The following is a 10867-nucleotide window of genomic DNA, read 5'->3' as shown; positions in this document are numbered from 1 at the left end:
ATTGGCAGGGTGGAGGCTTCGCTCGAGCCAATCACGTGGTGAATGTGAAGTGGAGGGCGGAACGCACGGGGGCACACTTCCTTGCATAAATAAAGGAAAAACCTGCGCGGTCCCTTCATCGCACTCCGTTGCACGTTAAGACTTTCTTGAAAGACGGTAAGAGTAAAATGCACGTTTGGTTCTAACCTTTGCTGCGAATTGTCACAGTGAGCAGGTCAGCGCGAGGGGTGAGGTTTCTGTACCCCGCGTGCTCATCCACGCTCTCAGGCTCTTACCTTACTTGCTGCACATTATTTGCAAACCTGGTAATCGGAGCACTTACACCGTTGTTGGGTTAAATTAGCGATACTGCGTGTTGCAATGGTTAAACTGGGCTATTCGAGCAACATTTACCAAATAATGATGCCAGCGACGCATGGCTTCTATTTCTTGTGATCCTAACATAAAGGGCCCTTTATGTTAATGTCTTAAATTACACGAGGGACCTCAATAAAAGGGACGCCTATCTCCATCAGCTGTTTTGGATAGTGTCCTGGTTTCATTTAGCTCTCACTTGCAAATCATGTAAATCATCTATTCAAAATGAAAGTAAATAAAAGGCACCCCTGCAGCCAGTGACCGCTTCCTTAGGCACATTGTGTGATAGCAGTGATGTCATGAGAAGGTAAGAGCTGAGCGGACACGGTAAAGATTGCTTTGTCTCCTGCAGTCAGAAAGCCAACATGGGTGACAAGAAGGCTGTGATCAAGAACGCAGACATGTCTGATGAAATGCAGCAGGATGCAGTGGACTGTGCCATGCAGGCCATGGAGAAGTATAACATTGAGAAGGATATCGCCGCCTATGTCAAAAAGGTATTTTGCTGTTGCTTCAAAGTAAAATGAGTAGCGTAAACTTGTTGCATGCATTTTTGCCAAGAAGATGCTAACTTGTGTCTTCCCCTGCAGGAGTTTGACAAGAAGTACAACCCCACATGGCACTGCATTGTTGGGAGGAACTTTGGCAGCTATGTGACACATGAGACGAAACATTTCATCTACTTCTACCTGGGTCAAGTGGCTATTCTGCTGTTCAAGTCTGGCTGAGACGTGGGCTCCTAAACTATTTCAGCATTTCTTCTCCCATTTGCTACATGACTACCTCCTAATTTCTTGCCGTCTTCAGCCTGTTATTATTTTTGTCTCCTGAAACACTACCAACAGTAGCTGGTGCTTTGAGCTTGTGTAATGCCTGGACTTGGTGATGTGTCATTCATAGAAAATGCCAATATAAAATGACTTATGGTGACAGCACTCAGTCAGCCTCTGCACTTCTAACAGACTCATTGTGGCTCATGACTTCCCAGTAATTTGCTGTGTTGTGGTGGCACAGACTTTGTATGTTAGTTCACATGACTGTATAATTTATTTTCATTGAATTAAAATGAGCAACAGCCTTTTTTGTTATCCTTTTGATTTTCACTGACAAACCATGCTGAGACTGTTGCTTACATGAAATAAAGGATGCAAAATACTGAGATTTTAAGGGTTTTGTACATGCCTAAACATTCCTGTTGACACTTGTAGTGTTGTTGTAGATCTTTGGGAATGTAATTCAGTGAGTAGTCATTGTGATATTTTCATCATATTGACCAGAAAAAACTTTGACGACAGTAAATTGGTTCAAAATGCTTTGTGTGCTTTAAATTCATTTCACTTCCATGAGCTATTAATGGCTTGGCACCCTGTTGGGCTGTCGAGCACTTTATCTCCCGTGTATTCTGAAGCATTGTGATGCATCTAAACTTTAGGTGCTCTGACATAACTGCAAATAGGCAGATATAGAGTACCTCTTGTTTGGAAATGCAGAAATTTTTTTTGTGCATTTACAATGCGGTGTGTAAGGCAAAAACCGAATTTGTACAGTTTCAAATGATCTTAAACGCTAGTATTTGGTATGAACACCTTTATTCAACACTTAAGTTCTTGTGTAATGTGGTGTACTGCAGCCTTTTCTCACCGTTTGCTTTCCTGTGAAAAAAAATTACAGTAAAGTTAAGCACAGTTTTAGAAAAAATAAATGGCAAATCAAACTACGTGGAAGCTAATGTCTGCCAGTGAAATAAAGTTGACTACGCATGCAGGCAAAAGTTTACTTTAACTAATTCAAAATTTTGAGTTGCCTAATGTGAAATTTTCTGCTTTTGGATAGCAGAAAAAATAAAAAATTAATTATTTTATTGTATTTTTTCAGTGGAAGAAACAAGCCTCCATACATACGTAAAGATATTACACATAAAAAACACACAGAAACATTGGAAAACAGTTTTTGGCAGACAATCACTTTTTGGCACAACAGCGGTAAACGCTGTAAAATGGATAGTTTTGTTTTTCTGGTTTTCACCGCAGGGGGGCGGTAATGAGCTGAACTCTTGGATATGATGCTTTAAAGAAAGCCCAATAACCACCGAGGAGATAGTAGAAGTAATGGCGGCTCAGAGCGGGTTGTCACACCCGGCTCTTGTCCGCGGTGGTGTGTCTGTTTTCCCCCCGGTGCCTCTGTCTGCTGAGGCCGCTCCGTTCACTCCCATGGAGCCGTCCGGTTGGGGGCCCGGCTCACAGTCGGAGGCCGAGAAACTGTTTTCCAACTGCGCCATAAAGCTGAGAGCCCTGCGAGCAGACTCGGTCCAACTCAAAGAGGAGCTCAACCTGCTCTTTGACCAACTCTTGTCCGAAAACTACAACAGGACCTTCGAGCCCGCTGTCAACATTCGTCCAGAGGTACGGACACTCGCTTTGGACCTGTAGTCTGTTTTCAGCGACACAAACTCTATAAAAGTCTGCCGCCTCTGTATTTAGAAGCAGAGCTGGGATGAATAAACACTGAAATAGCCATAAACCCACGCACTTCAGAGCCCCGAGGATAACCATATAACCAATAAGAGACTAGCTCTAAACTAAACCAACAACTGTGACATCAGCATTTTGTTTCTTTTCTGTATTGGTGTATTATTTCCATTTCAGGACGTGTGTTCTCTGCTGAAACATGCCAGCTGTCTTGTGCCCCTGACTCAGGAGCATCTAGTCATCAAACTCTGCCAGGTTGTCCATCATCTGCTCAACCAGCTGAAGGTAACAGGTCATGCTTGTGCCACATGTACACTTATGTATTGTTAGGACTGCTTTTGTCGCATTTACACTATATGGACAAAAGTACTGAGTTGTCACTGAACTGAGGTGTTTCGTTCAGTCTCGTTGCCACAGATGAACAAAATCGGTGAAGTCGAGTGTGGTACTATAACAGGATGACCGATGCCAACTAAGTGGTATTATTGCGAAGTGGAAGCAATAAATCAATAACCACAGACATCCAGACCTCAATAGGCATTAAAACCATATATAGAGAGCTTCGTGGCATGGTTTCTATGGCCAAGCAGCTTTGCATCACCAAATATCGGACAGCAGTGGGCCATCTATAAAGTTTGTTTGGTCTGGGTTGATGGTTCCAGTAAAGGCATATCTTAATGCTTTAGGGAAACTGTGCCAACTTGGGTCTGCCCCAGTGCACAAAGCAAGCTCCTTAAAGATGTGCTAGGATTAGTTTGATGCGGAAGAATATGCCAAACTGATCCAACCGTCAAACACCTTTTGGGATGAACTAGAACAGAGATTCCAGCATCAGCATCAGGCTTCATAAATGCTCTTCTGGATGAGAGGACGAAATTTACAAGCCTGTAGAGGATTCTCTTAGTGGAAACTCTTATATCACGACAACCAACTCCATACTAACAGAATGGGATGTCATAAAAGCTTGTGTAGTTGTTGGGATATACTGCACTTACAGCCACATTTGTCTTTTATTTTTAAGGTAATAATGTATGAGCACACGCTGGATGTACTGGTGAACTATACTGCAGGTGCACTGAAAGTATGCAGTACGTGGACCCACACAGACGTCCTCCTGGCACTCTCCACTGTAGTCTATGGGAATGGACCTCAGTGCCACCAGGTAGATATTTAGTGCACTTTCCGAAAAGTGTGCCCTAACTGTTGACTATTTTTTTTGTATATATATTTGTAGCACCTCAGCGACTTACTGGGTGAAGAGGGATTCCTCCTGCAGTATAGTTCTCCATCTCAGTCAAACATGGAGTTGCGCCGCGTTGCTCTTACCTGCATGGCCAACATCTGTCTCAGGTACTGCTACAACATGCTTGAGCCAGTAGCCATTTTTATCTGTGTAAACTGCAGGCTATATGAAAGCCTGGATGTAGTGTCTATAATCTGATTTCTGAAGAGCTGCTTCGAATCTGGAACTCGAATGAGACGCAGTGCCAGTTTCTCCATCTTTAAGCTTGTATTTGTCGCTCTAATCGTCTGCATCTGTCCCTGCAGGATACCTGGTCAGCCGCCTTTGGATGATCAGTACAGAAGTGTGTGCTTCCAAGCCTTCCTGAAAACGCTGCAGTCAACCAAACCTCCCGACACTGATGAGCTCTTCTACTGCATGGTACTGGATACTCAACAACAAACATTTAAACGAGAAACAGATTAATTCAATCCTGCTTATATAAAATTGTGTAATCTGCGCAGGTGATCCAAGCAGCTCTAAAGGGACTTCAGTGTTGTCTCTCAGGTGGGAAGTGGAAATTTGGTGGAGGGGAGGAGCTCGGGTCTGTACTGGCTGCACTTAAGGTGTAAAATCTCACCACATGTGCACAGTTATTATTAATTGATTAATTTTTGTTGAGTATTAATATGGAGTCCTGCTCATGTATTCTGCAGCGACTCATGTTCCAGGGGGCTCCAGGTGTGATTGTGGAGTGGCCGGCTGTACTTTATCCAGCACCTTTACCGCAGTACGAGAGTCTCTCCGCAGCAAAAACTGCAGAATCACCAAAATCATTAGAGCCACCAAAGGATGTCGCTGTGCCAGGAAAAGCTTCAGGGGTAAGAAGAGTGTTGATACCAGCAATGGCCATATTTAAAAACACTGAGGAAACTCTGATTTTTAATTGAATGTATTTCTCTCTCCAAAGAGTAAAAAGAGGAAATCTAAAGGTAAGGGAAAGAAGACGAAAACTGAGGAGAGCAGAGGGGATGAACGAGAGGAAGGAGATGCAGAGACTGTGCCTGCACTTCTGAAAGGCAGGGCGGAGGAAAAACAGCCTGCCTCATTTCTCTACCCGTCCTGGAAACTAAACAGTTCTGATTCTGAATTTTCCGACCTAGAGGGCAACGCACAGAGCAAATTAAGGTACAGAAAGACCCTTAATTAAATATTTTTCTCCCATGCATGTGTATCTTTTAAAAGTATCAATAGATGTTTTTAATTTTTTTTTTTTTTTTTACTGTTTACACTCTTTCAGAGTGAACCACGGTCGTGTGCGTCAGGGGGCGCTGCACTGTTTGTTAGTTGTGGTGAAAGCAGTAGAGAAGAGAACTCTGTACGGTTACTGGTCTTCCTTCATCCCCGACTCTCCCATCGGGGGATCACCGCCTCTTACTCTCGTCACAATTATTCTGAAGGACCTCTCTCCAAAGGTACAACACACGCACACACACACTGTGCAGTTCTGGACCGATACGATTGTAACATCTCTCTCTTGACCCCCCTTCCAGGTGAGGTTGTGTGCACTTCAGGTGTTGTCAGCCATGCTGGATAGCTCCCGGCAGTTCCTGGCTGTGGCTGAAGATACGGCGTCTCCTCGAACATCTTACACCCCTTTCTCCTTCACGCTGGCGACTGCTATCAGAGAGCTGCACCGCACCCTCAGTCTGGCCCTGCTGGCCGAGACCTCCCCTCAGACTCTCACACAGGTCATAAAGGTACGATTATTTGCTCTCCACGAACACTTTTTATCTTTCATCTCTTTCTCTTTTGGGTTACAGCTACTGTCAATATTTCTTTGTTGAACTTTAATATAAACCCGGATGTTACAGACTATAGCATAATGATTTTTTTTTCTTTGCTGTAAAAACTCATTAGGTAAACATAATTAAATTTAAACTCCATTTAATTTCAGCGGAATTACACCCTCAGTCTCATAAAGTATGACGAAAACTGATAACTTAATGAATCCATTAGGGTTTAATTACATTTATTTCATTACATGCGATATGTTCAGGTTCCAGTAATGAAATGCGCTATAATGCAAAAGTAAACAAGTATGCTAAGTGATTTTTATAGTGTTAAAAAGTTCTGAAAAGACTCTGGAATAGTCTTTAAAAGTTGCGCTTTTCAAATTCGGACATAAAAATAGAATTAAGAATAAGTCTGGGCAGTATTAGTGTTGTTGTTGTTTTTCAGTATTGAAGCGAAAAATAAACAGAATTTGTTGTGACAATTAGCAGTTTAGCTAGATGGTTGCATATTGCCTGCTAACACTTTGAATAACTTCACATACCTTTACTGTGTAAGGTCACATGTTTGCAGTCTGTGTGTGCATATAAATAAGAGGATTAGTCACTGTTTGTCTTTTTTGTGGTGTTTATCAGGATGTAAATTACAATATGAGTTTCATGTGAAATGAGCTGAGAGAGTGCTGAATTCTGACATGCATCTTTGTTATCCACACTGTAAATATCCGTCTGCTCCGTCTGTTAGTGTCTGGCCTACTTGGTAGCCAACGCTCCCTATCACCGCCTCAGACCTGGCCTGCTCACTCAGCTCTGGAAGCAGATTCGTCCGTATGTGCGCCACAGAGGTCTGTATGTTGTCGGCACGCTGAAATAACTGCCAATAGGATGTAAGACACTGAAGTCTGTTACCGTCCACACAACTATCTGTCCTTCTTTAGATGTGAATGTGCGTGTGTCAGTCCTGACACTTTATGGCGCTCTGGTGACCACGCAGGCTCCTCTCCCTGAGGTGCAGCTGCTCCTCCAGCAGCCAGATCACAGCAGCAGCATGGGTGTGTTCACGCCACAGGACTCGGGCCTCAGCTGGAGACAAAGAGACGGGGTGTCCTCACCCTCTCGTACACCAGTCAAACATTCCCAGCGGAGCTCTAGCACACACTCCCCACACATTCCTCACACACCAGGGGAAGAGGACAGCCGGCGACTGTGGCTGCTGCAGCTCTGTGTGACACTAGTGACTCAACCCAGAGAGGACCAATCAGACAGCGAAGGAGTGGGAGGGGGTGCTGCTTTAGAGCCACCTCCTGTTCGACTTGAAGCTCTGCAGGTGAGCAATAATGAGCCAGACAGGAAGCTCCAAACAGGCATTTCTAAAGTCTGAAGATGTTTTTAATCTCTTGTGTTTCAGGTCTTGTCTCACCTGGTGCGTGGCTACTTCCCTCTAACTCAACACTACCTGTGTGAGATTGGGCAAGTGAGCGCACGCTGTCTTGGGGAGACGGACACCTCCATACAGCTGCACGGAGCAAAAGTAATGCCCTCTATATAATATAGTAGTATGAATTGAATACTGATCCTGCAACAGTACACAATAAAACAAGTATCAGATATTTAGAAATAACATCTGTCTTTTATTTAGTTGCTAGAGGAGTTTGGTTCGGGAATAATTCAACAGTACAGAGCAGAAAACAACGTGCCTGAGAGCTCAAGGGTCCCCATAAGCCAGGTAAATGCAAATCATTTCTACACAGTGCATTACACACAGCATACGATTACAGAGGTTTAAACAAATGCACTTCGTTCTTTTTGGACAAATCCTCATTCGCCTGTTTCAAAGATGGATTCAGCAAATTTAGGGTTAAAATCTAAGTGTAAGTGCTATTCTTAATATCCATATGTAACAGACAGGTTTAAAGTATATATTTATGTAACGTTTTAGAGCATTTAAGCAAACTTTTCTCAGACTTTGACACTAATGTCATGTTTTCTGTCCTCACACACTGATGTGCATTTCTAAGAGATTGTAAAATAATTTTTCAGAAGTGTAAAACCTGAGTTCAAAGAGCCCAGAGATCTTAGATGGAAAATCTCTTTGTAATTATAAAGATAACCACAGTTTCCTGAAATACTTATACTTACAGGGGTAGGAGCATGATTTCATATGAGCTACAGGTCGAGCACAGACTGAGAGTTAAGCTGCTGCCACTGAGGTACAGATAATTTCTGTGCAGGCTTTAGCAACAGTAAAAGGAGGCATTAAGAACAGGTTATATTTAAAAAAAAAAATCTCTCTAATCCACATTAATGTGTGGTAATTTAATCAATGTGTGTACAATACAGGTGGTGCAGTTTTGGTCAGAAGTGTTGAGCGGCCCGTTAAACCGAGCGCTGCAGAATGAGCAACATCCCACGCTGCAGGCGAGCGCCTGTGACACGCTCTCCTCCATTCTGCCGCAGGCCTTTGCACAGCTGCCTGTGAGTTATCCCCTTTTATTGGACTTGTTTTTCTGCACTAGTGCTGCCGAGCTTCACGGCGCTGTATGTGTACTGTTGTTTTTAAGGACAAGACCCAGCTGATGTGCATCACTGTGCTGCTGGGACTCACCTATATTGAAAACTACCTGGTGAAGACGGCAGCCGTCAGGGCTTTGGGGATCTACGTACTGTTCCCCTGCTTGAGAGAGGTAGGTGTGCTGATCACCAGCTATGACCACAATTTACAATTTAAATCAGATATTTTGAATCCAAGATATGTAAACCTCTGGAAAAAAAATAGAACAATTATGTTCTTCTTTTCAGGATGTCATGTTTGTGGCTGATACTGCAAACACTATCCTAGCTGCGCTCGATGATCGATCTACAAATGTGCGTGCCAAGGCTGCCTGGTCCCTTGGGAACCTCACAGACACTCTTATTGTTAATATGTAAGACAGCATGGATGTACCACACATATAATCTCAGAACAGACTGAAATCATATTAAAAGGGTAGAATAAAATATACCGAATGCCTATAAACAGTTGATCTTGTTTCTCTTTAACCAGGGAGAGTGTAGGTGTGGACTTCCAGGAAGAGTTATCAGACATGTTGCTGCTCAAGATGCTGCAGGCAGCCACGCGAGCAGCAGCAGACAAAGACAGGGTGCGAGCAGCTACGCTTTCACACTCACACAAACATGCAGGTTATTTTAAAACGCCCCCGAATTCATCTGTTAGATCTTGTAGAGTGTACTTACGTCCTCCCTCGATCCCTACCAGGTGAAGTCTAATGCAGTGCGCGCTCTCGGGAATCTGCTTCATTTCCTGCGGCAGAGTCAGATGACCAGGCCCGCGTTCCAGCAGCCACTGGAAGATGCAGTGCGTGCTCTGGTTAAAACGGTCCAATCAGAGGCTACGATGAAGGTCAGATGGAACGCCTGTTATGCTTTGGGAAATGCTTTCAGAAACCCCGCCTTGCCGCTAGGTAAGTGTTTAACCACAGGGCTGTAAAAGCATCATACATTGTCAGTGTTATGCATTACATTTGAAGGAGGCTGCTGTGCAAAATGTCTCCAGCAGTGATTCATTTGGATTTCAGTTTTTTTGAAAAGCTGCTCATGTCCATCTCTTCATCAGACTCAGCTGCCTGGTCTCACGAAGCGTTCTCTGCGCTCTGCCATGTTGTTACTTCCTGTAAGAACTTTAAAGTGCGGATCAAATCTGCCGCTGCCCTTGCAGTTCCCGCCCACCGCGGCTGCTATGGAGACACAGAGCGGTTCACCCGTGTGTGGTGCTCCCTCGCAACAGCCCTTGAGAACAGCGAAGACACCAACGACTTCTTGGAGTACCGCTACAGCGCCAGCCTGCGACACACACTCTCTCAGGCTCTCTTACACCTGCTCAGCGTAAGCCAGTCACAGGACATGCTCGGGCTCGGCACGTCACTGGCCAGCGAGGAGGGGACGGGCATCAGAGAGCATTTGATGAAGTACCTCCGAGCAGAGGAAGGAGGAGGAGAGGAGGCAGAGAAGGATATAAGGGGGGAAAGTTTGCACCCTCGGGAGAGAATTGGAAGTGTAGAGCAGATTTTGATCAGGATAAAGGGGTTAAAGGTGGAAGGGGAGGAGGAGAGGGGTAAGGAGATGGTGAGTCATTTCCTGGAGGATTTAATAAAGATTTGTGAAGAGACTTGGGAAAACACCCAAACTAACAGAGAGGTGACTGAAAGCAAAGCGGATCATGTATGAACTGCTGGGCAGTGATTTATGACTGATAATGTTGAACATCTGTTCAAAGATATTTGAAATCTGAAAAAATACAAATATTTTCAGGAAGAAAAAGAATAAATTGAATCCTATGTATTGATCTCATGCATTTATACCACTTTGGTCATTCTTAGTTAGAGGATGATTGTGTCTTTTTAATTTTACTAATATGATTAAAGATTTTTAAGTGTAAGCATGTACTTCCCTGCAGTCTGGATTTGTTAAACTATAAAAACGTTCTTTTGAAACATGTTGCCAAGAAATGTACTGAACTGAAGCCTTCAGTTGATCCAAAATGCTCCGGAGAGGGAGGGAGGGAGAGCACATTTCTCCCATATTGGCTTCTCTTCACTGGCTCCCTGTTAAATCCAGATTCAAATTTAGAGTTCTTCTCCTCACATACTAGGTCTTAAATAATCGGGCCCATTTTACAGACCTATAATGCTCCAATAGAGCGCTTAGTTCTGAGAATGCAGGCTTACTTGTGGTTCTTAGGATATTTAAAAGTAGAATGGGAGGCAGTCTTCAGCTTTCAGGCCCCTCTTCTGTGGAACCAGCTCCCAGTTTGGATTCAGGAGACAGGCATCCTCTCTGCTTTTAAGATTCGGGCTGGATCAGGCTGCTGGGGGATTTACCATGATGCACTAAGCATTTCTTCTTCACACTGTATATTTAATTATTAATCTGGCTCTCTTCCATAGTGTACTTTTTGTTTTGTCTCCCTGCCCCTCACCCCCAGCCTGTTGCAGCAGATGGCTGCCCTTTCCTGAGCCTGATTCTGCTGG

The 10867-nt window shown here is 43.9% G+C and overlaps 2 protein-coding genes across 4 annotated transcripts; both read left to right on the top strand.

Moving 5' to 3' along the window:
* On the top strand, nt 1-1669 carry dynll2b (dynein, light chain, LC8-type 2b). 2 transcript variants are annotated; one of them, XM_026181677.2, is made up of 3 exons: nt 1-156; nt 710-854; nt 948-1669. In XM_026181677.2, exons 2-3 carry the CDS (start codon nt 723-725, stop codon nt 1083-1085), a joined length of 270 nt encoding a protein of 89 aa, XP_026037462.1. In that variant the 5' UTR covers nt 1-156; nt 710-722; the 3' UTR covers nt 1086-1669. The 2 variants fall into 2 exon arrangements, with proteins under 2 accessions (XP_026037462.1, XP_026037463.1); XM_026181678.2 differs by having other exon boundaries at nt 17-156; nt 714-854.
* Nucleotides 1670-2439: 770 nt separating this feature from the next.
* heatr6 (HEAT repeat containing 6) lies at nt 2440-10275 on the top strand. 2 transcript variants are annotated; one of them, XM_026182611.2, is made up of 20 exons: nt 2440-2759; nt 3003-3110; nt 3847-3987; nt 4060-4175; nt 4374-4488; nt 4572-4673; nt 4764-4928; nt 5018-5235; nt 5348-5522; nt 5601-5807; nt 6586-6685; nt 6779-7167; nt 7249-7371; nt 7480-7566; nt 8181-8315; nt 8402-8524; nt 8640-8764; nt 8884-8980; nt 9097-9301; nt 9454-10275. In XM_026182611.2, the coding sequence occupies exons 1-20, from the start codon at nt 2466-2468 to the stop codon at nt 10062-10064; spliced, it is 3636 nt and encodes a 1211-aa protein (XP_026038396.1). In that variant the 5' UTR covers nt 2440-2465; the 3' UTR covers nt 10065-10275. The 2 variants fall into 2 exon arrangements, with proteins under 2 accessions (XP_026038396.1, XP_080163674.1); XM_080307548.1 differs by lacking the exon at nt 3847-3987.
* The last annotated feature ends 592 nt before the right edge of the window (nt 10276-10867 follow it).

This window comes from Astatotilapia calliptera, chromosome 10 (genome assembly GCF_964374335.1).
Source record: "Astatotilapia calliptera chromosome 10, fAstCal68.1, whole genome shotgun sequence".
In the NCBI taxonomy this organism is placed as follows: domain Eukaryota; kingdom Metazoa; phylum Chordata; class Actinopteri; order Cichliformes; family Cichlidae; genus Astatotilapia; species Astatotilapia calliptera.
The sequence above is the reverse complement of the archived record's forward strand: the minus strand, read 5'-3'. Positions and strand labels throughout refer to the sequence as shown.